Source organism: Falco cherrug, chromosome 20 (genome assembly GCF_023634085.1).
Source record: "Falco cherrug isolate bFalChe1 chromosome 20, bFalChe1.pri, whole genome shotgun sequence".
Lineage (NCBI taxonomy): Eukaryota > Metazoa > Chordata > Aves > Falconiformes > Falconidae > Falco > Falco cherrug.
The window spans coordinates 4,918,457-4,945,523 of record NC_073716.1 but is presented as its reverse complement, the minus strand read 5'-3'; the positions used below and the strand labels follow the sequence as shown (position 1 = coordinate 4,945,523).

General features: G+C 41.2%; 1 protein-coding gene across 1 annotated transcript in view; it reads right to left on the bottom strand.

Annotated features, from left to right (window-relative positions):
- Nucleotides 1-27,067, bottom strand: part of NPEPPS (aminopeptidase puromycin sensitive) — a 39,733-nt gene that overhangs the window by 12,025 nt on the left and 641 nt on the right. The window contains exons 2-11 of the mRNA XM_055697448.1: nt 17,886-17,970; nt 9,193-9,270; nt 8,027-8,148; nt 7,023-7,130; nt 5,879-6,079; nt 5,330-5,426; nt 5,191-5,224; nt 3,617-3,731; nt 1,090-1,254; nt 208-312 (exon numbers count right to left, since the gene is read on the bottom strand). Coding sequence (XP_055553423.1) covers nt 208-312; nt 1,090-1,254; nt 3,617-3,731; nt 5,191-5,224; nt 5,330-5,426; nt 5,879-6,079; nt 7,023-7,130; nt 8,027-8,148; nt 9,193-9,270; nt 17,886-17,970 — 1,110 coding nt within the window. The remainder of the gene's footprint in view (nt 1-207; nt 313-1,089; nt 1,255-3,616; nt 3,732-5,190; nt 5,225-5,329; nt 5,427-5,878; nt 6,080-7,022; nt 7,131-8,026; nt 8,149-9,192; nt 9,271-17,885; nt 17,971-27,067) is intronic.

The window sequence follows — 27,067 nt, the reverse complement described above, 5'->3', positions numbered from 1 at the left end:
GGATCAATATGTACATCTGTAACTCCTTCCACATTTTCCCCAGTACCTAATTTCTCCTAGGTAAGTTCACATAGAGCCCAAATGCAAATTGGAGAAAAGTTTTCAAAACAGAGAATAAACAGGTTTCATTTCTTTTTAAAAGTAGTCTTTTTAACTGTAAAAAGATGTGACAATCTACATTCGGCTTTTTAACAACAATCTTTTTACCTCATCACCAATGTAGTCATGCAGCATTCGGATTACAGATGCACCCTTGCTGTAAGAAATCGCGTCGAATATTTCATCTACTTCGGAGGGATGGCCAACACTAACCTGTGGTAAACAGGATAATTAACAGTGAGAACCATTTAAGCTGCCATAAGATTTTGATTTTGCTCGTTCTAGTGTTGAAGTTCTTTCACTGAAGAAAGCGCATGCATATCCATCACTAAATTGTCTTCGTGGAATCTCTGCACCCAGTCAATTAATCTTATTCACATATGGCTGGGTTAGGACCGGTTTATAGGTCAAACATACTTCCACCTTCTCTTCATCACCTAACTACTGCTTGTCTCTAAAGCTGTAAGCCCAGCTAGATCCTACTGATTTCTGAACCGTCTGCATCACACTCACAGTTCTGGGAGCACAACGCAGAAAACACCTAAGGTGGCCTCAGACGGAAACCAGTACAAGCCCAGCAAGGTTTGGTAGCTCAGGCTCTGGGCTATGCTGCACTTTGGTTTATGTTGCTGAGCGCTGAAGTCAGTCAGTTGCTACACTTCACTGTGCTCAAGGGCCAGAAAACTACCCACTTTGATCAGAAACCAAACCAAAACACAAATAATGATGACTTTTGATCACAACCTTGCCCTTTCAAGTCAGTAGAGCAGAAAAACTCCAGAAGGAGCCATCATTAGATCCTCAAACCTCACTTCTGAAATACTAATTCAAGTAGAGGAAAATCCAGAAAGTGTAAATGCAACCTTAGGTTTTCCTTTACATCATGAATGACTCCAAAGTTTCCTTTTTTTCTTAATAGGAAAAAAGCTTACACACAGCTAACAGAAAAAAAAAAAAAAGGAGACAATCAATAGCAAAACCAGAACTAACTTCAATAGGATGACTGTTGTCTAAGGCATCAAGCTCTTGAGCTCGTGTATAATCAGCAGAAACAAACTGAGTCCAGATATCGTATTCTGGGAAACAGTGATCTACACATAGGTACTCAATCCAGGAGGCAAATCCTTCATTCAGCCAAAGATGGGTCCACCATTCCTGGAAAGATAAGAAAGCAGAATAAAGAACAAAATTCCAACAGCTTCATTTAATTAATGATACATTTGCACCAAAGAGAAGCTGGTAACGGCCTAGTTTAGTACAAATCAGAGAAACAGGCAACACCTGTAAGCACAAATTCCTCTCTATAAAGAAGTCATGGGCCTAAGAAGAATAATCAGCACCCAGTGACTGCATTCCCCTTGTCTTAAGTTTTAGAAACTCCGCATGGAGGAGAACTGCATCAGGTAGAAAGGAAATTCCTGGCGACTAGACTAGAGGTCTGAGCAGAGCCACTGAGGGAACAGCCATGAACGTTACCTAGATTAGGGAAAAGTGTCAGTGACATGCAAGGCTACAGTTCAGTCCAGCAGCAACTGTGGGCAACACAGCAACAGTCTCTTTCCCAAACTGAACAGCAGCACCTGCTATTTTGTTTGGTTTGAGGTTTCTTTTTTCACTAAAGAGTATGCTTACATAAAGACAAAAACCTGGCATCTGAACAAGTGTTCTAGATTATGGAAACCTGAAGTCTAGTAAACAGTTAAAAGTTTTTTCTCACCAGCCAGAGGTGGGCTTGTTTTTTTTAAGATAAGAATGTCACACTGACATTGAAATTCTTCCTTTCACTTCTAATATTTAATGAAGTAGGAGAGGTAAGGAAATGAGCTATGGATACTGAGGACGAAAACACCCTTTTCCGTAACTGCACCTACCAACCATTCTTTAAATGTGAATGGGGTGGTTAACTCAGAAGCATGGCTATGACGATATAGGCCCTTTAAGCAGATGAAACCAAACATGATGCAGCATCAGTCCAGTAAGCTGCCCCACAAAGTACTGTTCCTACTATGAATGAAACATTTACCCCAGGGAGGGCGGAATTTCCATGAGGAAAGCTCTGCACAGATAAGCCCCACTTCAGGGTGGAGACTATCCAATTTTCTTCAAGATTTCTGATTGCATCTGTTTCCAAAACAAGGTTCCAAATTCAAGGTTGCAAATTCAAGGTTGCAAATTGGTACCAAAGGATTAATACAATTGCAAAACAGATTCTTGGGCAATTAGGATGGACCTCGACATCTTTTCACCTCCCCACTTTTCTCCCGTATTCCTCTGGCAACCTAACTTTTCATATTTCACAGTTGCATCAAAAATTCTCAGAAGAAAATTTTTGGAAGACTTAGAACTTCAAAAGGAAAATAAAAAGCTAATTCCATATAAATTTTAGACATTCTTTAGCTTACTAACACAGTTCTCAACGGTCAAAAGGACCACGAATGGTTCATGGGTCACTAATGGTCTCTAAGGCACTTGCTGGCATCCTACAGTGCTCTCTAGTCACATGATGCTGGCTCTCTTTGCTTCCAGCTGCTCAACTGTACTAAAAGCTAAAAATACACTAATAATACCTTTGTGTTTAAATATTGTGTTGCTCTCACATGGAAGCTACTTGTGCTACCACATACAGGAATGGACACAGTTGACTAGATTTTAAGAGGCATGGTGCTATAGCAAAATTTGACAAACTTTGCTTAGCGTTGTAATTAGTATTTACACTGTGTTCTTTCTTCCATCCAATCACACTTAATTTAAGCAGCCAAAAAGCCAGAACAATGCAGATCTGGGGCTCCAGAGGCCATGCTTTTTTTTTACTAAACACACTGGTTTCTTGCAATACAAGAAAATACCTAACCTGTGAAATATTTGGATTCAAGCATCTGTTTGCAGGGTTTTGGCAAAAGGAATGTCCGATCTAATTAACAGAGTAAGCTGAAGCCATTTGTTAACAGCAGAAGCTCTGACAGATAAAAGTTTCAGATTTTAGCACTAAACAGAATTTATTTAAAGATTTCAGTCCTGCTGTCTCACATACACTTTTATCCCCACCAAAATGACTTAAATATCAAACTATTCAGACAGCTAGATCCAAAGAAATTCATATGAGTTCCTACTGAGCAACTTTTCAGCTACTGGCCCAGAACAATTTGCCATGTTGGTACTGGTACTGTTACACCTGCTTGGTATAAAAGCCTGATGAATGAATCATGCCTACCTGAAAGGAAAAGAGTGGATTATTCCTTCTAAGTAATCTAACTAGCCAAAATCCTTTCCATGGAACACCTGCTCAACTCTAACTAGGGTTATACTCAAACAACCGAACATACTTCACACAGAAAATATCTAGGAATACTTCTAAAGAACATACTAGTAAAGAAGGAAGTGGTAATAAAGCACTGTTTAAATATTTATATATTTTTATGTTAAAGATAGCATGCCTGCTACTAAGGGGCACTTAAACACACACATGATATGAAGCACATGTCAAAGAAAACCAGGCAAACTTTTAATGGTTAGATACCATGGTCACAAGGTTTCCAAACCACTGATGAGCAAGTTCATGTCCCACCACCAGAGCAACCCACTGGCGAGATGAAGAACAGGAATTTTTGGGGTCAATGAGCAATGCAGTCTCCCTGTATTTAAGAGAGAAAAATAACTGAACAGAGCGGTACATGCCTAAGGAAAAAAACACAATCAAAAGTAGGTTAAGTTACCTAAGCAAGCTAAAAAGTGATCAGTACAACTGAAAAAAACCAAAAGCTATTTCAGTTTAGACATTACATTATTTGGTAAGTTCCACAGCTGTTGGAAGGCTTTGGAGCAATAATTCCTTACGGCATGCAAGAAGACAAGTGCAAAAACCCAGGCAGGAACAAGAAAGTTTATCCTTTATTTATAAAATAGCTCACCTACATAATCTAGGAACCTTAACTGTAACTCCCTTTGCACTGCACGATGTATGCACAGCAAGTCTTCTCTGCCTCCCTCATCCCCAAAGGAATTCCAACTCTTCCAAGTGCACAAGCAGCCGCGCTACACTCGCCACTGCAGATGTGCAAGGTTCTCCACACAGGGCACACATCCACACACGCAAGTGCTCCCTAGGTCAGGCCCACAACCTTCCGCTACAGAGACCCCTGTCACGATCAGGACTTAGTGGGTCAGTCAGAAAGAACTTCTGGACTGCTGCAACTCAAAAGGGGAAAAAAAATGTCTCAAAACATGGATGGTGCCTGCAGATTATGCCAACCTTCTGTCCCCAAAGGGATAAAGCAAGCGTGCCAAGCTAAGCATAAGGGGGGGGGGGGGGGGGGGGGGGGGGGGCAGAGGAAAATTAACAGCGCAATTAAGAAAGGCTTCCAAAAATTCTACTCATCAAGGACAAATATTTTTTTTTTCCACAGGGAGTAAAATATCAGATTTCATCAGGATTGCAATAAGCAGACAAGTAGATTTGAAACCTAGGCTCAAATTTCCATTTCATTTTTTTAAGGCCAAATTTAGCAGAAGAAATTCAAACTATTTCAGGATTTAAAGTCCAAAGCTTACAAGACCAACGTTGTACAAAATGAAGGAAAATCATTCTAACAATGAGCACAGATAATGTAATAATATCAAGCAAAAGTACAAAAGCTTGATCAGATGAAGAAAAAAATAACTGAAAAGGAAGGCAAGTTAATATTTTTGATTTACTCACATCCACATGGTTATACTGTGGCTGCTATATTTACCAACTTGCCTACAACATTAAAATAAGAAACTCTTTCGCTGTGTCAGTAAGTTAATAACTTCTACGGGGGAAAAAGGGACCAAGAAAATTCTCTTGTAGAACAGGCACTGCTGCCAGACACTTAAAAAAATCTCACGCTCTTGGACAGTAGTCGTAATAGCTCATTCTTGCCCTCCTAAGATTTGTACAATAACGCACGCTGCTGCAGAAGTCAAAATTATCCAAACCGAAGCAAGAGTTGAAGGTATTTACTCAGTCTTATTTGGGATGATACCCAGTAATTACAGCTCCCTAAAACTAATCCAATTACTTCCAAGAATTAGTGAACAAAGAGGGGGAAAGACAGTATTTTAACAGCATACCTATAAGTAACAAGGCCCCAGTTCTCCATGGCACCTTTATAAAATAAATACAAAGGTTTATTGATATTGATACACACCTCTTCCTAAATGTTTAAAATTCAAATAAAATACAGTTCATCAACAAAGTGAGTTACTTTACCAGCAGCAAAGTCTGCAATAGCTATGAGATCAATTTTAGGAAGAGGGTAAGGAACATTGAAGTAGTCCTTATAAAAAGGCAGAGTTTTAGCAGCAACCTGTAAGAAATAAGAGGAAAAATGTTAACTTGGAACAACTGACAAAACTTGAAAATTTATGACTGACACGAGCCTAAGAAAGCTGCATACACAGGATTTCTTCCGGAAGTCCCATTCCCAGCATCCAGAGCACAAGTCCGGAAGACTCCCATGCTCTTTTTCTCCCAGGCTGTAGCCTACCCTTCAGTACTTCTCATCGTCTTTGGACCAAAGTCTACATCACCAAAGCACAACTGACTTAAACCATATTATTTTTGTTACTATAGACATCAGTTTGTCCACAGCTGAAATTCTGTTTCATAGCAAGCCCAGTCTCTCCGAGCCATTAAAGCAAAAAACCAACCAGTCCCACAAGCTTTGCATGGATTTAAGGTGACTGCAGAGTGGAGAGCACCATGTCCAGCTGTCAGAGATCACTACAGCCATAATGAAGTGACACTGAGTGCATTTACCTCTAACGCAAACTTTCCTTGTTCTGCTTTGCCAACAGGAGTGTAAACGCGCACTAAGACTCCGTCGAGGGACCTGGCCTCTACAAAGTCATATTCTCCCACCACAAATGCTACGAGATACGTTGACATTACAGGGGTGCGAGCAAACTTCACTTCCACCAGATTTTCATCGTCTGGGTACGGCTTCCGGTCAATGACATTCTTTTAACATGAAAGGGAATTTGTTAGTTTCATGGAAGTGAAACTGCATTACGTAATACATTTGGCTAACTAGTCCATCATTATGAGTCACGCATTTAAAATGAAAGGACTTCTTTTACCATTTTAAAACACAGATCACAATGTAGTTCCCCTCCTAACTAAAAATGCTCTGTCACGCATGGAGGTGCACTTTTCTAAGTTATATTCCATTACTGCAAAAGCATCTGAACACATCAGCTATCGACTGCTGTCCTCCAAAGAGAGTATTACCCACACCCCAACAAGGCACCAGGCCTTCACTTTAAATTCTGAAACAGAAACCATAACCATGTGGTCAGTGGACAAGGCTAGACTTTACAGGTAACTATGAAAGTTAGCTACTAGAATTAATTAAATAAATACATAAATTTTTAAAAGGCTCTTTTTAAACAGACTTGTTCTTCCTCAGTAACATTACACTAGAAATATGCGCACCATGTATAAAGTAGCAACCTGAAAATGCCCACTTGCATTTGTGGCAGAGGTACTTAGACTTGCACATTTTATCCCAGTTCTGCTCAGAAATTCTCTAGAGCAGAAAAAAAGCTTATTTATCTCAAGTGCTTATGTAGCTATAACAGCTATGTAAACACAAAGGCTTATTTTTTTTCCAGTCACTCTTAATCAAGCAGCACGTGGCTTGACATATGCTAAGACTTTTTTTTTTTTTTTAAACCACCACCATGGTTTGTACAACCTGTTTAGGTTTTGTGCTAACATCTGACAAAACGATTTCATATTTTTAAAAGCTTTTTCAATTTATTGCAGCTTAGTAATAACTAACAAGACAGCCTATATTCCTAATTCTGTCTGTTACCGAGACACACTATTAACTACTAAACAATCAGCTCATGTTACTGTGGTTTTATTTAAAACACTGTTCACTTGCACATCAAAAACTTACCATATTTGACAAAGCTACTCTGTCTTTAGGAACCACCAAAGAAATATCAAAAGTTGCCTTAATAGCAGGCTCATCCCAGCAAGGGAAAGCTCTGCGAGCATCAGTAGCCTGAAGGAAATAAAAGCATTAAAGAAAGAAATCACAAGAGATTGTGGCAATAAAACACACACAAAAATTCAGCATATTTTACAGGCAAGGAGTTGGGTGAACGATGGCTAGTGACTGGTACAGTTGCTTCACTGACACTCTTGACCTCCATCAGAGCATTTTAGTCTTACTTATTTCACTCTTGGTTAGGAAAAAAAAAAAAAAAGCAGATGAAAAGCACTCTGTGCTCTGATGGAATTCTACAGTCTGAGCAAAATTTAGCAGAGTCATGACAGGGGCAAAGCTCAGTCATGTGAAAGCAGAGAGGGCACCCAGGCGTTCACAGACCATACAACACAAGACCACCTATTTACATTCCGTCAGTAGACTGCACCCAAGAAATGTTCTATTTGTACTAGGCAAGTACTCCATGTTTTTATGTAACCAGGCAGATAACTATGAAATTACAATATGGTATAAAATTCTGTCATTAGGTCCAGGCTTTACATAATACCTGAGACAGAATCTGGCTCACATTTTGGATGTCATTAAGACACTGCGATAAAGGCAGAGTGCCCTACTGAAAAAATTAATATACTTCACAAGGGAAAGTTATACAGAGGTATTTGACCACATCTAAATAAACAGCTGTTCTTAAACATTGCAGCTATTGTATATACATGATGCATCACACATCACCATGATTCTTGGTCAGAATTTACTGACCTTGAAGTTGCAATGTAAAGGCTGCTTTTAGTATTACCCATCCACACCAACAGCAAGAAGCAAAAAAATATGGATTTTTGAAATTCACCCAGAGGGTATAGCTAAAGCTAGGAAATTGTGTCTTTGCTTCTTGTAAGCGTAACTCCTGTATTAAGGATGGCATTCCCTGAAAACAAAAATATAGCCCATACCTCAAACTGCGTGACAGCAGCATAGCGTGTGTCTCCAGTAGGGGTGGTATATTTACTTCGGTAAAAACCTTTCATTTTATCATTCAGCTCCCCTACAAAGTCTATCTTTAGCGTCCCTGTCCCTGTAATAGAAACAGATGGGACATTGTTATTTGCACGTGCCAGACAGAACATTTATTTGGTCTGGACCTTCAGGCCAGGCTACTCAGCTGGCCCACTGCCCTTCTGAAATAAGATGTCCCTTCAACTCACCCCGCCAGCCCCCCTCAAACCCCTTCACACTCCTCACACAAAATAAGCTCCAGCGGAGCAACGCAGGCAAAGCCAGACTCACCACAGTGTTTTAGCATTGATCGGAGATCAGGGCTGCTGCAGTACTCATTCTCATCTTCTAAACACAATGCAATAACTGGGAGAGACCTACCTTAAGCTATTTGAGAAGTCTGATCCTACAATCCTTACCTTTGAGTAAGGTTTGCAAAAATATATCAGATGGCTACTATGTAAGAACAGCATCCTATGAAATCTACTACAAAAGCCAAGATGGAGCACTGGCTGCATTCAAGCCCCTAAGTCAATTAGTCTCAGGATTTATTCTGCCCTCCATGTCTCAGTGCAAAAGGGGAAACCCAATCTTGATCAGAGAGGCAGGATGCCAATATTCCACAGAATTAAACACGGAAGTTTTATCACCCTAGAGTCTTTATATTTGTATTTGTCAACATGAAATAAAACCGCTTTATTCAAACTGAGGAGATGAGTTTCCATCAACAAACTCAGAGCAAAAACCTGTAGCAGTTTGCAAAGAATTAGTACATTCACACCTAGGAAAACATTGCAGTAATTCAGATTAGCTCATTCTTGGTAAGAGGAAAACAGATCATCAGTAGCTAACATAAACAGCTTCTGAACCTAACTCCCAAGAGCAGGTAAATAATTAGAGTCACTTCAGGTGCTGGAAGGAAACATCACCATTAGGGAAACAACATTTTCAATTCCAGAGGCTCACACAAAGTGCCTTATAGTGGACAGACTCCCTAGGGAGCACTACATTTGCAGCCAGAAACTTCAGGGAAGACAGAGCTGTCCTACCCTCCAGCTTTTTCAAATGCAAACATCTTAAACACATGGTGGAAGCCAGCAGAAAGCAGGAAAATAGCTCTTACCTTTCTGAAGAGTACTGGGAAAGGAGAGAGTAACCTTTTCATCTTCATTTTGATAGTTGAACCCTGTGGCATGTACCTCTGAAACAGAAACACAGACTACTTTGTTCAAAATAAGCCACAGAGATGTTTTTGTAACTCATGAACATTTAAAATTAACTGACTTAGCTGAATCTAACAACATGCTGTAGTTACTGAATAAATCAATGAAGATTTTGAATAACACAGAATGATATAAATGCAAAAGAAACACGACCCATTGCCAGAGTTCCATGTTCTGTTATCTTGCTTCAGACAAATCAATCTACCACATTTACACCAGACGATACAGCCAGACTCAAAGCACCACCTCCATGCTCCCTCCACCTCCACCGCACCTCCCGTCCATCAGAATGCTGCACTCGCACGTGGCAGGGAAGTCATCTGCTGCGCTCAGTAATGAAAACTGTACTGTTAAACTGTAAGTAAGTACAGTTTACTGTAAGAACAATGTCCTGTACAACACCAGGAACGCTGGTAACAACTCCTACAATCCTGACAAATGGTAAAGTATTGCACAAAACTCCCCCTTAATATTAAATGCTTACATCAGTGCAGCAGGATTGTTATTGATTAGTCCAAACAGGATACTTATGATTTAACTAATTTGTGGATCTCACTTTGAAAAGCACACTAATATCCACAGCAAGGTGAGTTTGTTTGGTTTTAACCACAAAGAAAAACACAAAGTTGATTTTTTATTTAAAATTTGTCCTCAAAACCAGGGACCTACCTTGAAGTTCATATACCATTCCCCAAGAGCATCTAAAATCAACCAGAATATTAAGCAGTATGGCATTTACACAGCATTGGATCTATTTGTAGATGCAAACATCCGAACTAGGAGGCCAAGCTAGATAGATGAGGGGAGGGAACTGGTACACAGGAATTAAACTGTCCTACAGCCTAGAGTAAGTGGAGCCAAGGGGAACACCCGGTGTTGCTTCTTCCTTCCCAATTCATCCAGCCCCACTCGCCGCATCCGAGGTGATGCACATCCATGCTCCTTCAACCAAAAGAAATATCTAAAATAGCTACGTAGGACCTCACTTTGCAACTTCTGCTACCTATGCCACTCTATACACTACCACCACAACAACCAACTATTTTTAAGAAATGCAAATCCACACCAAAACAAACAAGCAATGCTTTCTACCACATGTCAGCATCCTGCACTACCAAACTTGGTACGCCTGGACACAACAATTCATTTTCCGCTGCAGACATACTGATGAATAATTCTAGATTTATAAATACAAGAAACGTTTGGCAGTTCAGTATCATTTTGAAAGACACAGGAAATGCATTCCCAGTACCAGCTACCTGTCCCATCCCACTTACACCACGCAAATCGAAGGGAACACACACCTAGGATATGGAAATGCTAGCAAGAGTCTAGCAACCTTTTTGGGTGCTTTCAAAATTGACCCATGAAGAAAGATTCAGTAAATAGTCTCAGTTATCTACTGAACAAGACACTAGTTTCAAATGTCACAGAAAAAAGGACAAAAAAGAATAATGGAAAGTGCTGCGATACAGAGATAAACATCTTAAAAGAGAAATGTACCACTATGTCAACTTCTTTATTACCAGGAATTCTGAATGACAAAGTTTATTTGAAGCAACAATTTAATTTACAGAATGACCCGCCTTCCACACTGAAGTATCATGACAAGAATCCAGGTATTCTGTTTCAGAGGCAGCCTAAGCACACTCACAGGATGTTCAGCTAACTTGTTGCATATGCAACAAAAGTAACTGGAAACAATTTGGTGTTTTTTTTAATAAAATTTAAAATGCTATTTATTCTGGAATAGTATGATTTCAGCCTTCAGTCAGACTAAATACCAACCTCTGCTCACAGAGAACATAAATGCAAAAACTGCATGAATGCATTAGTCTTAACTACTGGTTTCACAGTGCTCTGCTCAGCATTTAATCAGAGTTAACCACCATGCTAGGGTATGCAATACATAAATCCTTACAATAAAACAATTCTAGCTGGGGGCAGGGAGGGAAACATACAGAAACAAATTGAAGAAAAAAACCAACTTTACAGGATCAAGTAGAACTTTAGACTACTGGTCTGTACTGAGAAGTTCCAAGGATTTAAAAAAATAAGAGAGATGAGATAGACCATTTAAACAGAATACACGCCAAGGATATCAGAGTGCCAGCAAGTGTTGGACAACAAGCAACACAAAGTAAAGGTTTAGTTTTCTTCTTATAACTCTGGGGAATACTGAGGCAGAAAAGGAGATGTTATAAGAAAGCTCGAGAGAAGATATTCAGGGGAGCAATGTTAACGTACAACATATGAGCCTGAAAGCGGGCTTCCCAGCAACAGAGAGCAGGGTTGATTGTCGACTACATCGTTTGGATCCAATGAATTTTGACCCTGGCTATCTTTAGAGTTCAACAGACAGCAAACCTGTTGTTCTGCAACAGCATGTGAGTGACCTCGGTCTGAGGGAAGGACGGGCTGAATACCTGTCAGAAATTTATGTTAGCCTGCCTGGGAGGAATCCCACTGCTGGACAACCTGCAGATGCTGAGCTGTCAGCCTGTGGTCAGAGGCTAAATGAAAACCTGAGAAATGTCTGATAAAGATCAGTACAAGAATGCAGAAACACTTCCCCCCACGTACTTTAAAATGACCACAGCAAACCAAAACCATTTTTATCTTTTTACAACTTCTAATGGAAACAGCCTGATACCAAAGACAAACACCACCATGACTTCAAGATCATAGTTCTAACCTACTGAAACTGAGAAATACAGAAGAATGCATGTTATGCAGATCTTCTGCCAAAGGTCGACAATGAATATCAAATTTCGCCCTCCGCCTCTCCCAAATGTGAAGTCCTCCTAAGTGTATTTGAATTTGTAGCTCTGCTACTTTATAACCTTTTTAACTTGTACTAGGAAAACCATAGGAAAGATACTGGTAAATGTTACCAGTGCTAGAAGGAGGTGAAGACTTTCAGGTGTTTTCTTCCTCTGCTTGCAACAGCCTGAGAAAACATATTACCACATTGCAGAAAGCAACCTTGTTTCCAAAGAGCTTCTCAACCTTAATTTGACAGTGTTAGATCCCAATTACCCTAACATTAGAAACAAGGTTTAAGCAAGTTACAACTTAAATAGGCTGGAAGCAGCCATCTCAAGAGCAATGCTGTGCTTCCCAGCACATGCTCATCACAATCTCCACTAAAGGAGGCCGAAGAGTCTGGTCTTAGCCCGTGACTGCCCCACTTGCCGCGACAGCTAGCTTCTGAGGCACCTTCAAAGCAACGGCAAGAGCACACCTCAGACAAAAGGTAACAACTCATTTACAGCTTCACAAGACGTGTACTCACTGGGGACTTGGTGTCTAGAAGAGTGTCTTTCCATGCTCATCTCCAGCAATTTTTTGCAATTCTAAAAGCAGCTGCTTATATATCAATTTCCAAAACAGCAGAATATAAATGAAAGAGTCAAAGTTATATTATTTTTTTTAACTGACTATTCAGTGCCAATAATTTAATCCAGAGCAAAAGAACCATGGAAAGCCATCAACAATACTTTTTGTTAGAGCTTAAGAGAACTGCTTATAACAAAGATGTAATTGCAGTAAAAGGCTGTCTGAATTCCTAACAGCATTGAATACAAAAGCTCCTGAAGAGAACAACACAATTTTGGCAGCCTACTAACTTTGGAGATTTTGGCACTGCAAGGTTGGAAGTTAATCACTAGCACATTAGTACGCAGTCTGGACCAAGTCGCACGAGAAAATAAAAAGCTGCTAGTGCTCCATGTCTTTGGGAAAAAAAATGCACAAAAATCAGATCTAGCAAGCCTCCCAAACTCAGAGCACTGCATATCAAACTTTACAACAGCATTTTAACTAAATTACAGTCCTTCTACAGAGTACTACTTGAAATTGCACAATAATCAGACTGATACATCAATTAATGATCCAAATTTCTGTATTACATGCTTATGAGCGTGGATCCTAGCCAGAGGTTTTAGGAGTTGTCAGATGTGCATGTATTTCAAAGTAAAGACAAAGCCCAATGCAAGAAATGGAATTTTTTTCAAGTAGCCCTCATTCCGTGGCATGGAGAAGTCACAGGCAATTAAGGTATGGTGGCTCAATGAACTTGCATTCATCAACTGAGCTGCAGTGACTGTGTGCACTCTGCCTGCTCTATCTGCAAATGAAACACGTTAGCTTAAAACACCTACACGTTGATATAGCAATACCTTGTCCTCCTTCAGCATTAGCCACTGAACTATGCTGATGAAATTCCTGAGAATGCTAATGCTTTCGAGCCCTTTCACATCTTTTCATGTGTTTCAAACCAGCAGTTGTAAAATCCTTTAAAGAAGTCAGAAGTGCTCTCACACATCAGATATTCCCAACCTGTCCATGCCAAGGCAGCCCAGGCCTCCTTAAAAAAACGTACTGTCAAAAAATCTGTCACATCAAGTCCTCTCCAGAAGAAAGGATGAGGACGAGCTTTTCTACAACAAAGAAAGGTTTCACAACTGACTTAAATCTAGTCTGCTACAGGCACAGACAGTAGTCTCATTTTTCACATCTGGCCCCAGCTGCATGTCCCCATTCCCTTCCTTCCATTGGCACTCAGATACAATCATCAGGATCAGGAAGATTATCACTCTCCAAGCTGCTGCCTTCTTCCCCCCCACCCTTGTAGAGGCAGTTTTCAGCCCGTGCAGTTTCCTGATCCACATGGCTGCTCAATAGTGAAAATGTGAATGCCAACAGGAGGAAGGGAGGGAGGACACGCGTCATTGTCCCTTTCCATGGCAGCATGATTTCAGACTGCCTGACGATCACCGTGGAATGGGAGTGCTCCCAGGCCAAGGGAAAGCACTGCTTAGACACACTTTGGTCACACTGCTTAGCTTTCCATAAGCATTACTGACCTTTTCTTGTTGTTTTTAAGCATCAGTGAGACTCTGGTATAACTAGCATCCAGCACTACCATCCAAGCATGTCCCTACCATACTATGAAGGAAAAGACTAAAATAATGAGTTCCGGCCTTAAAATCTTTTAAAGGTTGAAGTACAGATCAAAGTTCACTCGACTACATATGCTAAACAAACACCACTATGGTTGCTTGTAATTTTCTATGCAAAATTGCCAATCACAACCCTCCAAGCAACTCTAAATTTAAAGAAGCTGCTTCAGATCCCCCAGTATCTGAAAAGCTTCCCAAACTAAAGACAATGTAATTCACTGATTATGACTCTATCACTATTTCACAGGTCCTTAAAAGAGAAATTTACAGGAAGCTCAAACTACTTAGCATTCAGAAAGCATGAAACTCAATCCCCTAAAACTGAATTTAAGAACCAACTCGCTTAGGAATGCCTTTTCAGTTCTTCATTTAGCTGAGCAAAGTCAACTACTTGGGACAAAACATAGTAGAGCACGTGCACACCTAAACACTAAGGCTGCACTCAAAACATTTGACTACAAATGCTTAAAAACTAGCTGGAAAAAACAAAAACAATTGCTCATTATAATTAGAGGGAGGAGTCAGGCATAAACGCAGCAACGGAAAACTCAGCCTTTTGAGTAGCTTTGTTCCATTACAGCATACCTGGCACAAACAGCAAATCCACAACCTCCAGTTACAACCACTACACCAGTTTTACAACGAAAAAGAGAATCTTTCTACTCCAAATCACTGCGTAAGCAATCTCTCCTAGTTTATTATTCACTATTATTTAATTGTGAATTACGCAGCAAATTTTTCTTTACTTTGACTTTAAAACTTCAGAGATCCTCCCTCAGCTTCCTGTCAAATATTGGGCAATAATCTGATTTCCTGGCAAATCTGCATTAAAATTCCAAATACCAAGTTCTACCCTCTGTTGTATCCATCTTTAGAAGAGTGAATGTGAGGGGAGGGAAAACACAGCCCACAGTTTTAGCTAAGATTTCTGTTGTACAAGCCACAGCGCAGTAGGCACTCAAGACTAACAAGAATTACTAGGAAAAGAACAAACTATCTGCACAAAAGTCAACAAATTACTCCATAAACAAGGTGAAAGGTATCTGTTGAACAAGGAGGTCTCTTTTACACAGCTGCTTTTTGGAACAGAACTACACTTGAAAGAACGTAAGTGACCGATTATCTTTTGTCTCACATTTACAGACAAGTGTGAGGCAAATTCTTCCTCACTGAGGTACAGAACTAAAAGAGGTAACGATTCTTCACCAGAGCCTTTAAAGGAGAAAGCATCACTCACTTCTCACCCGTTTTCAAAGATACTATATGGGTAATTGGTACGAGGCTCACCTAAGTAACTAAATCCAAGTGATCTGGCCGATATTTCTGTTAGTTCATTGGGCTGTGTTTCGTGCTCTGTTTTTGAGACCAGTTATACAATTACCATCCAAAAGCTGTGCACAATAGAAGCATTAGTAAGACTGACTTGATCTGTATCAACAGGTGCCAGCAAATAGTCTGCCAATTTCATGCAATTTTACTTCCAAAGCCATTATACTAGTTGGCAGTTTACCAAACTGAAAGATGTTTTAACCCCATGAAGCCTGAGTATAATTATAATAAACACGCAACAAAACTGTGCCTCAAGTATTTACAACACAACAGTTGAGAGGTGAATGTCTATACTATAGCCAGAGTGCTGTACTCGTGTTCCTCTGTGTCCAGAGTGCCACATTCACAGCTATCTGAAAAATCTGAATGAAGGAATTTAAGCCACAGAAACTCAGTTCCCATGTACTTGGTTTTAAGTCTCCATGAAGCTTTACTATTAATTAATTTATTATTAATTTACTATTTGAGGTTACAAGGAGAGTATATCACTGTTAAAGAATAGAAAAACAGACCCCTATGACAGGGAAATTAGCTCTGAAAACAAAGATAACACACTGAAATAGAGATTATCTCTATTTTATTTATTTTTCCTGATTTGACTTGAAAGAGACTGTATTCCTAGGTACCTTTTCCATTTATTTTCATTTTTTCAATGTCAATGACAAAATAAAAAATTAATAGGTGGTTTGGGCCTATGGCACAGTAGTAGATGGCACAGACTCCAAGCACACTCTGCTATTAGCATAACTCTCGTTATCGCCTCATTACTCAGTATAAGAAATAGCTCCAAAGAGCACTTAGCAACACAGTGCATCCAATCAACTAAAGATCACTAACGGCAGCAGGACTGGAGCACCAGGGTACAACCCAGGAGCCCGAATCCAGCACATAGGAAACAGCGCTCTATTCTTTCACTATCGAAAGTCGGTGGCCAGGCTCCAGGCTCTTGGGTAATTCTCTTCTCTGCCGCCCTCTCTCGCTGCGACTGCGCTTCCTGCAGTGAGCTCTACTTTTCCACAACACACCCACCGAACGCTGCTTCCTTAGGACAGAGCTCCCCAACCATCCAAGCACCGCTCAGCTGCTCTCAACTGCACTTAAGCAGCCCCCTGGTTTCTTTAATACTAAATTAAAAGTAAAAGAGGTCAAACCAATTTAAATGCCAAGACTCACTGCAGGTGTTCCACTTGTCACATAAGAATCTATTAGCCGTAGGAGAACGTCACTGCAAAAAGAACTGAAATTGTCCCTACCAAAGAAAATAAAGATTATTTTTTTTCTTCTTCAGGTGTTCAAACACAGCCCTTGTCTCAAACTTTACTCAGTTGTTACATAAGCATACTAGAGGAGTCTGAAGCCAATCAAAGGAACGCTTTTCTCCTATCATCAAGATCACGCTTTTAATTCACAATCATGGTTTTAAAGTGCTCCATGACATCACTGTGGCATTTTCCGCACAGAAAGGGAAGCTCCGCAGAGCCTTTTGTCATCTGAAGGACTTAAGAAACAGTCATATGCAGCAGACCAAATAGCTACTGTACTTGAAATAGCAAAGGCTCCATAAAAACCAGAAAGGATTTGCACATTATTAGACCATTACTCTGTTTCAGGAGCTTATTTTTCATGCCTCAACCACTTCATGCTTCAGCTGCTAAAACTTTTTTTGTATCTGCCAGACCTCCTCAAAATATAAATGGAGAAGATGTCAATGACTGTAACTATGTGTTACAAACAGGTACTGCTTCTTCAATTTCTCCAGTAACTTTCACCCTTTGACTGAACTGGATCCAAGTCGTCTCCTCTACACAATCACCTTTTTCAGTGGTGCCCTACACTCTGAACATCTTGCTACATGTCAATTGTCTTCTGCACTTTTGCAAATCCTTCCCTCTCAATGAGTATTTCCTACTGCAGGCCATTACTGATGCATTCCTTATCTAAGCCCTTGTCACAGATTTTGTCAATATTACAAAGTCCATAGGTACAGATCATGTTCTCCCAGAGTTATCTGGTATCAAGATAATCATGTAAAAACAGTCAGACATCCTTATGCCTACAACGCTCAGGCATGATGGAGTAGAACACAGACTTCATGGAACCTTCAGGTGACTTTTTAAAATCTAATGAAAATGGTAGTGATGAGAAGAGCATGAAGGTTAGTTTTGGCTTCTAGGGGTAGGTTAGCTTACCACACTATTATGTAATTTTGCAATCAAAGTTGTTAACTGTTGGCAACAGCACCTCATGTCAGAAATGAAGCGGATTGACACATAAAAACTCCAACAAAAAAGCAATCCTACCTTCATCTCCTTCTGGCGCATAGGAAGCTGTAATAATGTCAATGTCAGCACAGTTCATCACAATTTGGTTGGTTGCCTGTTTCACCTGGAAGAGAAATTTGACGAGCATTAAGAAGAAATAGTGTTCCCTACCCCCTTGAGCTCCCTTCCCACCTCCCTTTAATCTGAAGAGCCCTCCATCATCAAGTGTTTGCAATAAAATTTAGGCCTCAAGAGTGGTAAAAAAAGAAAACTATATTCCACCGACTGCTCTCGTTTGTTCCGAACACGCATACTTGAATCATGTTCAAGTCATCTAGGCCTACTTATCAACACTGTAAATTATTTAAGGGAATGAACTGCCTGTTAAAAATTGGTATGAAAGCTTGACAATAGGGCCCTTGTACATGCCTGGGAATCCAAGACCAATAAAAATAGAGAGCCTGTAAGCTTCCTTTTAGAGATGACCTACAGGAGACTATAGTAAAAGCCTCTGAATGCAAACTTGCATCATTCAGAGATGATCAGAAATACAACCTATGGTACTGTGTTCTAAACTGTCGACTCTATAAGAACTTCTTAGGTTGAAAACATCTGCCAAGACATTTGCCTTTACATTTTCCTGAAAGCTTTCCTTCTGCCAGCTCTTGGCTACACACACTTTGCTTTATTTAACAAGTGGCCAGCTCCCAGCGTAGTAATAAACTGTCTCGCTGTGCCAGATTTCTATTTGGATGCAAGCGCTTGAATACAGAGGAATTCAAATTAAATATCAATTAATTACAAAGGGGTAAAATATTTGGGAATTAAACTAGGAATTATTTAGAAACTTATGGCTGAAACCACTAGAATCATCGCACTGGATTGAGCTGGTAATCCTGCTAGTCCAGGATACAATTTTTGGCAGTAGACAACACCAGTTCCTTAAATAAAGGAGCAAGAATTTCTATAACAGCCAACTGAAGTTTAACATATGCACAAAGGAACTGCTTCCTACCCCAGACAGTAAGTTCCTTAGAGTAGAAAGACATATCCCTTCCTTGGTTTTTCACTATTGTAAGTTTAAAATGCTTTATTAATGCCCGTACCCATCACTATCCATGTTTGAACACAGTAGCAGCCAACCGGACCTCTCTGTGATGGAAACTGGCTCCCACAAATGAAGAGCTTTGCCCTGTCACACAATCAGCAAATTGCTCTGCATGCGTGCAACAGCTCACCATTCAAGCATCTGAATGTAAATGCATTTATCACAAGTAAAGCCAAAATAATAAGCTAAAGTGTCATAGTTGAAGCGGATACTTATCCCTCCACCATAAAGGAGCCAGTATCTACGCCAGATGAGTAAATGGAAGCAGATATTCAGTCCTAAGCCGTTCTGCCTAGGCTTGCTGAAGGAATGGTTCCTTAGTCATTGTGTACATAAAAGCCAAACTGAAGTCCAGTCAGTGATAAGAGAGGCTTAAGAAATTTAAATGTACAACTTAATAGGCTTACCCACATCATAAGAACAGTGCATCTAGTCTAATAATCTGTTAACCAAAGGGCTAATACCAGATACTCCAAGGAAAGCCAACCCCCATGGTGGATGGTTAACAAGACAAACCTAACTCAGAAGTTTCATTCTAACCTCAGCCACCAACTTCACTTCTGAAGCAAATCCTTAAACAGAACTGTTTGTATAATAAATATTAGGTAAGGGCTTATACTTTTTGACAAGCATAACTATTAGTGAACCTTTCCAAATCCTGCCTGTCAGTCACCCTGCAGCAGGGTGTCTTACAGACCAGTACAGAAGAGCTGCCTTGTTTTCACCACGTTGCCTCTTTATAGTAATAAAACCAAAACAATGTTACCTAATAAATTTAACCTGATTCTAAAAACAACATGCTTGCAAAGCATAAAAGAAGCAAGTGTAACAGCAGGAGTGACACAGGTTAGATTTCTAGTAAAAGATTCACAATCTGAAAAAATATTTTTTTTCCCCCCTCTAATCTGGTGTGCATGAAACTAAAGGATTACAACATTTCCCAAAACCTAAGATCAAAGCCCAGCAGTTTTCATCACAATATTAGGGTTTGGGGTTTTTCAAGGTCTTCTAAAACACAGAAAAATCAGAACGAGAAAGGCTTTTTATAAATGTCTCATAGAGACCTTTATTCAATCTACAAATCCAAATCTCTCTGGATTAAGAATTCAAGATGCATAAAGAACTGTCCAAATTGCAGACAATACTGGGTTTAACAATAGGATTGGTCTTTAAAAAACAACCTCTTCTGAGGACAGAAGAATTTTCGGCACTGTGCCTGCAAAATAAGAAAGTTTAGGTTTAAGCAGGGACAACTTCAGAGGCTCCTTAGAAAGGCAATTACCTATTTTTAGATTTTTTTTCCCTACCTGCTACAAATATCAAGCTGGCTTTACAAAACAGAGCAACAAACTAGAAAACATTTAAAAGGCCTGAGTGAACCAGTAGCCTTAAAACTGCTTATCCTCCAACTCCCAAAAAACAAAGGGCAAAATTCAGTGTGCAGATATGACTACTGACAGTGTACTGGCACACCACACTTAAGAGGCTCTCAATTTAATTCAGTGTGGAAAAAAAGAAAAAAAGTGTTTTCATGTTGGTACATAGGCTCTAGCATGAGCCTCCTTCCTCTGATCCACTAAAAGTAATGACGGTGCAGATACACCTGTAAGAACAAAACCAAAACAAAACTATAAACCAGCCAGCACACTTAACTTAAAACCATTTTATCTCACAAGAACTGACAGCCTCATGCTTACAAGACCACGTACATCATGAAGATGCATGTGTGTGTTTTACTGTAAGCGATACCTTGAAACTGCTTTTACATTGCTGCTAATACTATGTTTTGGAAGACAGATATTCCGCTCATGCAGTGCTTTTCATGAATGCAATCATATTAAAAGGCAAAAAAGCATCTCACTGCATAAGGTATGACCAATTACATACAAAGTTGTCAATATGCAAACTGTCACCCTGCTTCACCTTGCTCTATAATATAATAAATTTACTCTTCGACAAGAGGTGGTTAATCAAGGCCACAGCAAGCTACAAATGACCACAATGAAAGTAGTTTCGCCATAAGGCTGACACGCTTAAATCAGCAGATGAACTAAGACCAATATCCGGAATGAAGGAACGTTTCAAAACTTTAAACCTGCTGCTTTTAATGAAACTCTGGTAACATTAATGAGAATTCAAATACCTATTAGATTAGCCAGACATAGATACTACAAGCAGGTCTGCCCTGTAATAAAACTGCAGACCTTGAAGATGTTTTAACTGTGTCAGTAACCTGCCGTTAGACAAGACAACACACACTTCCCCACGCCCTACATATCCACATTTGTGCTCAGCACTTGTTTCTGGGAAGGAAAAAATCTCACCCAATAGGGGATAACAGCTTAAGTTCCTGCAAGAAGTTTTCCAAGGTAACATCATTTGACAGAAGAGCTAAAAAGGCTAATTATTTGGCTCTGCCAAATAGGACTCAAAGATGATGTAAAGCTTTTGATTTTCACCAGTTATCACAGCAGGAAAGGACTTGATGGAAAAAGCTTTATAGGATGTTAGAAACAAGAATTTGAAGAGCTTCAGTAGAATGTCAGCCTACCTGAAATACAGAATGAGGTGCACCAAAAGACATCTCCTATAGTCAAAACTAATTCTCTAGAGCCATTTATAAGACTAGATATTCAAAATCTTGTCACTCAGCTTCAGAGTCCTTTTCTAAATGTGGCATTATAACAAGAATGTATGCGTTTAGCATTTTTTACTCCACACAACTAAAATTACCTCAGTTATGTTCTAGGATGTATCTTTTTAAGAATTCAAAACTTCAGTGAGAAAAGGAATAAGGAGTTTTATTAATCTGCACCTTGAGCAAATTATGGTAACCAAGCAGCAAAATTACCAATGCCACGACTAATTGGCCCACTGGAAAAAAATCGCTTCATTCCAAAGAGCATGCAGCTAACATTCATAGGCAGCAGTCACACACACTTCAGAGGTGTCAAATTCACACAGACAAGCAAATCCCTTCGTAACTATGATCAATGCAATCATCTCAGCCTTATGAATTACAGAACTGCAAGAAGCCTTTCTGTGGGGGAGAAGAGCAAAGGCATCCCTATTTTTTTCAAACTGGTGGCGTAAGGATACACCAAGAGAGCCCTAAGCTCCTGATTTTGAAGTGCCAGGCTTGGACACTCAGCATGCACCTTTAACACTCAAATTCAGATTTAATTGCATGTGCTGAAAATGTAAGTTGCAATGGTGGATAACATGACCATGTAGTTACACTAGATGACTTCACCCTCCATGCAGGAGATACTGAGCACAAATACTACACCCATTAAGCTTAATTTTTCAAGCTTTACATGCAAGAGTGTCACAATTAACCTTTAACTGGCATGCAGCAGGATCAGAAGACTACATATTCTTTAGTCTAGCAGATACTGCATAATTAACCTATAAAAAGCAACAGATACAGGTTAAACATTGCTAAATATAACAGAGTATCCTTCAGACATTAAAGAGACTGCAAAAAGATATTTAAAACAGCCATTTACATCAGGTTGTAAATTCTTTAACGATAGGTTGCTTTGCAACCAAGGAACACCTCACTGTAGGGTTCAATGAAAGAAATGAATCACCCCACCAACACTCTCCAAAGAAGGTAGTTTACCTAGAGGTAAATACCAGGAAGTTAGAAGACAGCCATGCACCTTCCTGAAACTCTGCAGCACTACACCCTGTGCTGGACAGGTGATCGTTTGGAGCCGCAACAGCGCTAAAAACATTCATTTAGAAGCTTAAAAGAACCGTTGAACTTTGGGAGCCAAATGATTGTTTCTGTTGCTAGTTACTCATGTTTGCCTTTCCAGTACGATGCTGAAGAACATGAACAGCCCCACATCCCCTCTTTGTTCCAGCCCTCCATTAGGCCTCCCAGGAGTCAAAAACAGAATGGAAAAAAAGTTGACCTAGACACTGAGTAATATGAGTGCACTGCACTGATAACCAGACCCTGAGAATCCGGGTTATAATAATTAAATCTCAAGCTAACAGAAGAATAAAGTGGATGAACTATTTAAAAAAAAAAAATCTGAATTGTGCTCATTCAGAAACATCCACACACCCCCAACAAATCAACAGTTTTAAATGCTAGAATATGACATAACTGGCAGAGTGAACACAGGATTGTGAGCAGGCAACTCTTTCAGCTCCCGATCTGCTACTGACATGTAGTATCCAATTCTCCCACAACCACGTTTTGTCCTAGTTGTGATAAGGGTTCTTTGTGAAATAGTTCATTTAAGGACTTTTGGGGTTTTTATCGTGAAAAATGGCAGTTATATACTATCAGTTTGCATGATTGTTACACAACTCTACAGACTTCAAAAATATTTATATGACAATTATTTACATCATTTAAAAGTCTTGAGTAACTGGACCAAACTTAATACGCAGGTTACCAGATACATAACAAGCGTGGTTTCAAAAGGCTCTGAAATTGCACTATTAAGACAGAAGATTCAGTATCGTTCCTTTATCAAGGAACAACAAATACTAAACAGAGGGGCCAATTCCCTAACCTGAAAACCAGAAGTGCCACAATAAACTACAAACATGTAACATTTCTTTTTAAGGCTTTGAAATCAACCTGGTCACTGCTGACACCGAAGCAACAGCCTCGTCTCTTGAATCATAAATGGTTTTATCCTCTGAAGCTTATTTGAAGCTGCTATATAAGCATAATATTCTTTATTGTGGCATAAAGACAAAATGTTTTGTTAAGTTATTTATACTTACAAAAGCCAACACAAGTGTACTGCCCCAAAGGCAAGACTAGAAGGTTCCTTAAAATTTCTTCAGGCCTTGGTGCTCAAGTCAAAAGACTCACCAAAATTCTACACAGAGGGCTGCCAAATCCTATTTAATGGCTGAGAGTGAGAAACACAAACTGACTGATCAAGGGTTTATTTGCAATACCTTGACTAAATATCACAGCCTTCGCTAACTCCAGTTTGCTATTAAAGATGCAAAATAAGAAAGCAAACAAATACTTTTGATGTACATAATGAAAAGTTTTCCTAATTCTGTGATTAATCATTATTTATTCCGGTGTCAGAGTTCAAGTACTCACACCACAGGTCAGAAAGCATCACTGATTTAAGTACTTGGTGCGGATTATCGCTTGCCCAGCCATTATTATACTGGAATGGAGCAGAGGGACTAATAATTCTTGATTGGTTATAAAAAGCAATACCTGGATCTTCCAGAGGAGGCAGTGCATGCATTTCCCTACCCAAAATCTGGAAAATTCAAATTGTCTTAAAATAAAATCACTTTCACCTTGATGACTGTACGATGCATGCCAAAGCTCTCACATGTGCTGAAAACAGAATGCCTCTGATGAGCTGCACTCCACCTTATTACAAGGTGCTAGCAGAAACGGCCAACAGGTCCTTAATTAACCAACCGGATCTAAAAGCACACAAATGATTTATTTTCTGGATTTAATTCCAGCTCAATAAGAACATGCTAACATTTACTAGTTTTCTGCTAGATAAGCCATTCCCTTGTCCAAAAAGTATCCTGTCTACCTAGTACTGTAGGTGAGCTGGTTATTCTTCTCTCCATTAAGGTGCAGAATAGCCACCCTCTAATTTTCTGGAATGTGCCTTTAGCATGCTTTGGACACTGGCAGCCACAGTAAACTTCTCCAGAAACTCGAGACAAGCATGAGAACACTCACCCCACACACCTTCCTACACCTCTCCTGTACTTGCTTGCATGCAGCTGGGATGTGGCCTCATGATTTTTCAGTCTATGGTTGGTAGAAGTTATTTAAAAACAAAGATAGATACTTTAGATATGTTTTAAAAACCTCGCCCTACATTTTTTTGAATTCTCTCTACCCTGGGAACATCAGATCAGCTCACCACGATGTGAACAAGAGTTTTTTACAACCTTGAACCTGACAGATCAGTGTTCTTCCTTAACACATGCCCTCAGCTGGTAGGAAAGTCCAGGATTTCGCATTGTCAGGTGGTATCCATTGCTCTAGGAATTCATTGAGCAATCCCCTGAACAGCAAACAATATTAAAAACACCTCCACAGGACTAGTATCTGCAAACCGAGTACCAGCTCCACAAGAAGCCTCCAAATGCTCGTTGTTGCTCGATTTAACCTAAGTTTTCAAGGCTGCTGTTCAATACTACTCTCAACTCAGCAGCAATGCTGGCTTAAAAAGCCACCGCTCCCCTCCCCCCGAGTGTTATTTTTAACCTGGATGATTTCAGTGATCCCATTTACAGCACAGCCCCACAGCTGTAACAGGACTGAGGACCAGCAACTTGGGTGCGAAGACAGGAATAGGTGGCTAGGATTAATGGAAGAGATTGGGAATTTCTCAAGCTAGCATTTTCAGCCAGGCTGATGCACTGGCAGGCTGAGACCCCAAAGACAGCAGCAGCCCGAGGACTTGAGCTACAACAAAATCCACAAGGCAATTTACGTTTTCAGTATTTCTTCCACATGACACAAACTTACTCATCTCGGTCATCTTCCTCCAGGTCCCAAAAGTCACAAGGTTCACTATCATCCACAGCCTTTTGCCCTCCCCAGCTTCCACAGACACCAGATGCCCAGTGAGGGACTCACTGCTGTCTGCTCCTGTGCTTCAGATTCAGCAGTGTTAGCACCCTGATCTTACCTCATTTTCAAAGCAGGTTTTAACCACCTCTTTAGACCAGAATTTCAATCTGTACACATCTCAGCATTCAAAATCTCCCTCAAACATTTTTGAGCTCTCAATACAGTCATCCCATTTTAAGGAAGAAGCCCAGTAAGCCCTTACAATTCCCTATCTCTTTCAAACCACGGCACAACGAAAACCGTGAAAGCAAATTTAGGAGATCTTGGCAGAGCAGCCTGAGAATGACTATGGGACTTCAGGGCTTTCATCAAACATTCTGGCTTTGAAGCACGAACATGGGGAAGCTTTTGCCTTTCGGAAAGGGCAGAAGACCTGGTGTTTTAAGTTTGTACACCCCTTAGCAGTGGGAAGGGTGTGCAACACTCCAAGAGCCTCTTGCTTCACTGATTTGAAGCTTTTCATGACACTGAGGCCTACCAGCTTACGGTACTACACCGGGGGGAGTCCTCATTTAATTGTATTTGGGGTAGTTTGCCTTTCCAGCAAAATCCCGAGCCGCCTGAGTGGCTGGGTATGGATAAAAGCAGCATGCTGGAAGCTGGAATCAGGAACAGGCTGGGGCTCTGGGGGAAGCCGGGGATCCCAACGAGGCAGCTACCCGTGCCTCCAGACGGCTCCGTGCTTAACCTACATACAGACTTCGGCTAACGGGGCCGTCCGGGCGGGGGGCGGCCCGGGCACCGCCGGCGCAGCCCCAGGGGGAGCGGCGGGGCCCGCGGCGGCGGGGCGAGGCCCCCGGCCCTTCCCAGGCCGCTCCCGCGGCTCCTGGGGGCCGGAGCGGGGCAGGGCGCGGCCCGCGAGCTGCCCTCTCCCCCTCCCCACCGCCCGGCCCCGGCCCGGGGGGGATGTATACGTACAGATGTATAGCCTGAATGGGAAGGGAGGGCGGAGACCGCGGCGGGGGGGGGCGCCCGGCCCCCAGCGGCCTCCCTGCACCTGCCTGGCCGGCTCCACCGCGCCGAGGGCCGGGCCCCGGCGGGCTGGCGTGGGCGAGGGGCGCTCAGGGCCTGGCGGACAGGAGGGGACGGGGAATGAGGGGGATCGGGCTCCCTCGGGGGGCGGGCTCGGCGGCGGGCGGCGCGGGCTGAGGGAAGGGGCTCCCTCAGTGTGTGTGTGGGGGGGGGGGGGGGGCCCTCAGTGGGGGGGGGGGCCCTCAGTGTGTGTGTGTGGGGGGGGTTGGTCCCTCAGTGTGTGTGGGGGGGGGGGGGTGGTCCCTCAGTGTGTGTGTGGGGGGGGGGGTGGTCCCTCAGTGTGTGTGTGTGGGGGGGGTGTGGTCCCTCAGTGTGTGTGTGGGGGGGGGGGGGGTGGTCCCTCAGTGTGTGTGTGTGTGTGGGGGGGTGGTCCCTCAGTGTGTGTGTGGGGGGGGGGGTGTCCCTCAGTGGGGGGGGGGGGTGTGGGTGTCCCCCTCAGTGTGTGTGTGTGTGGGGGGGTCCCCCTCAGTGTGTGTGTGT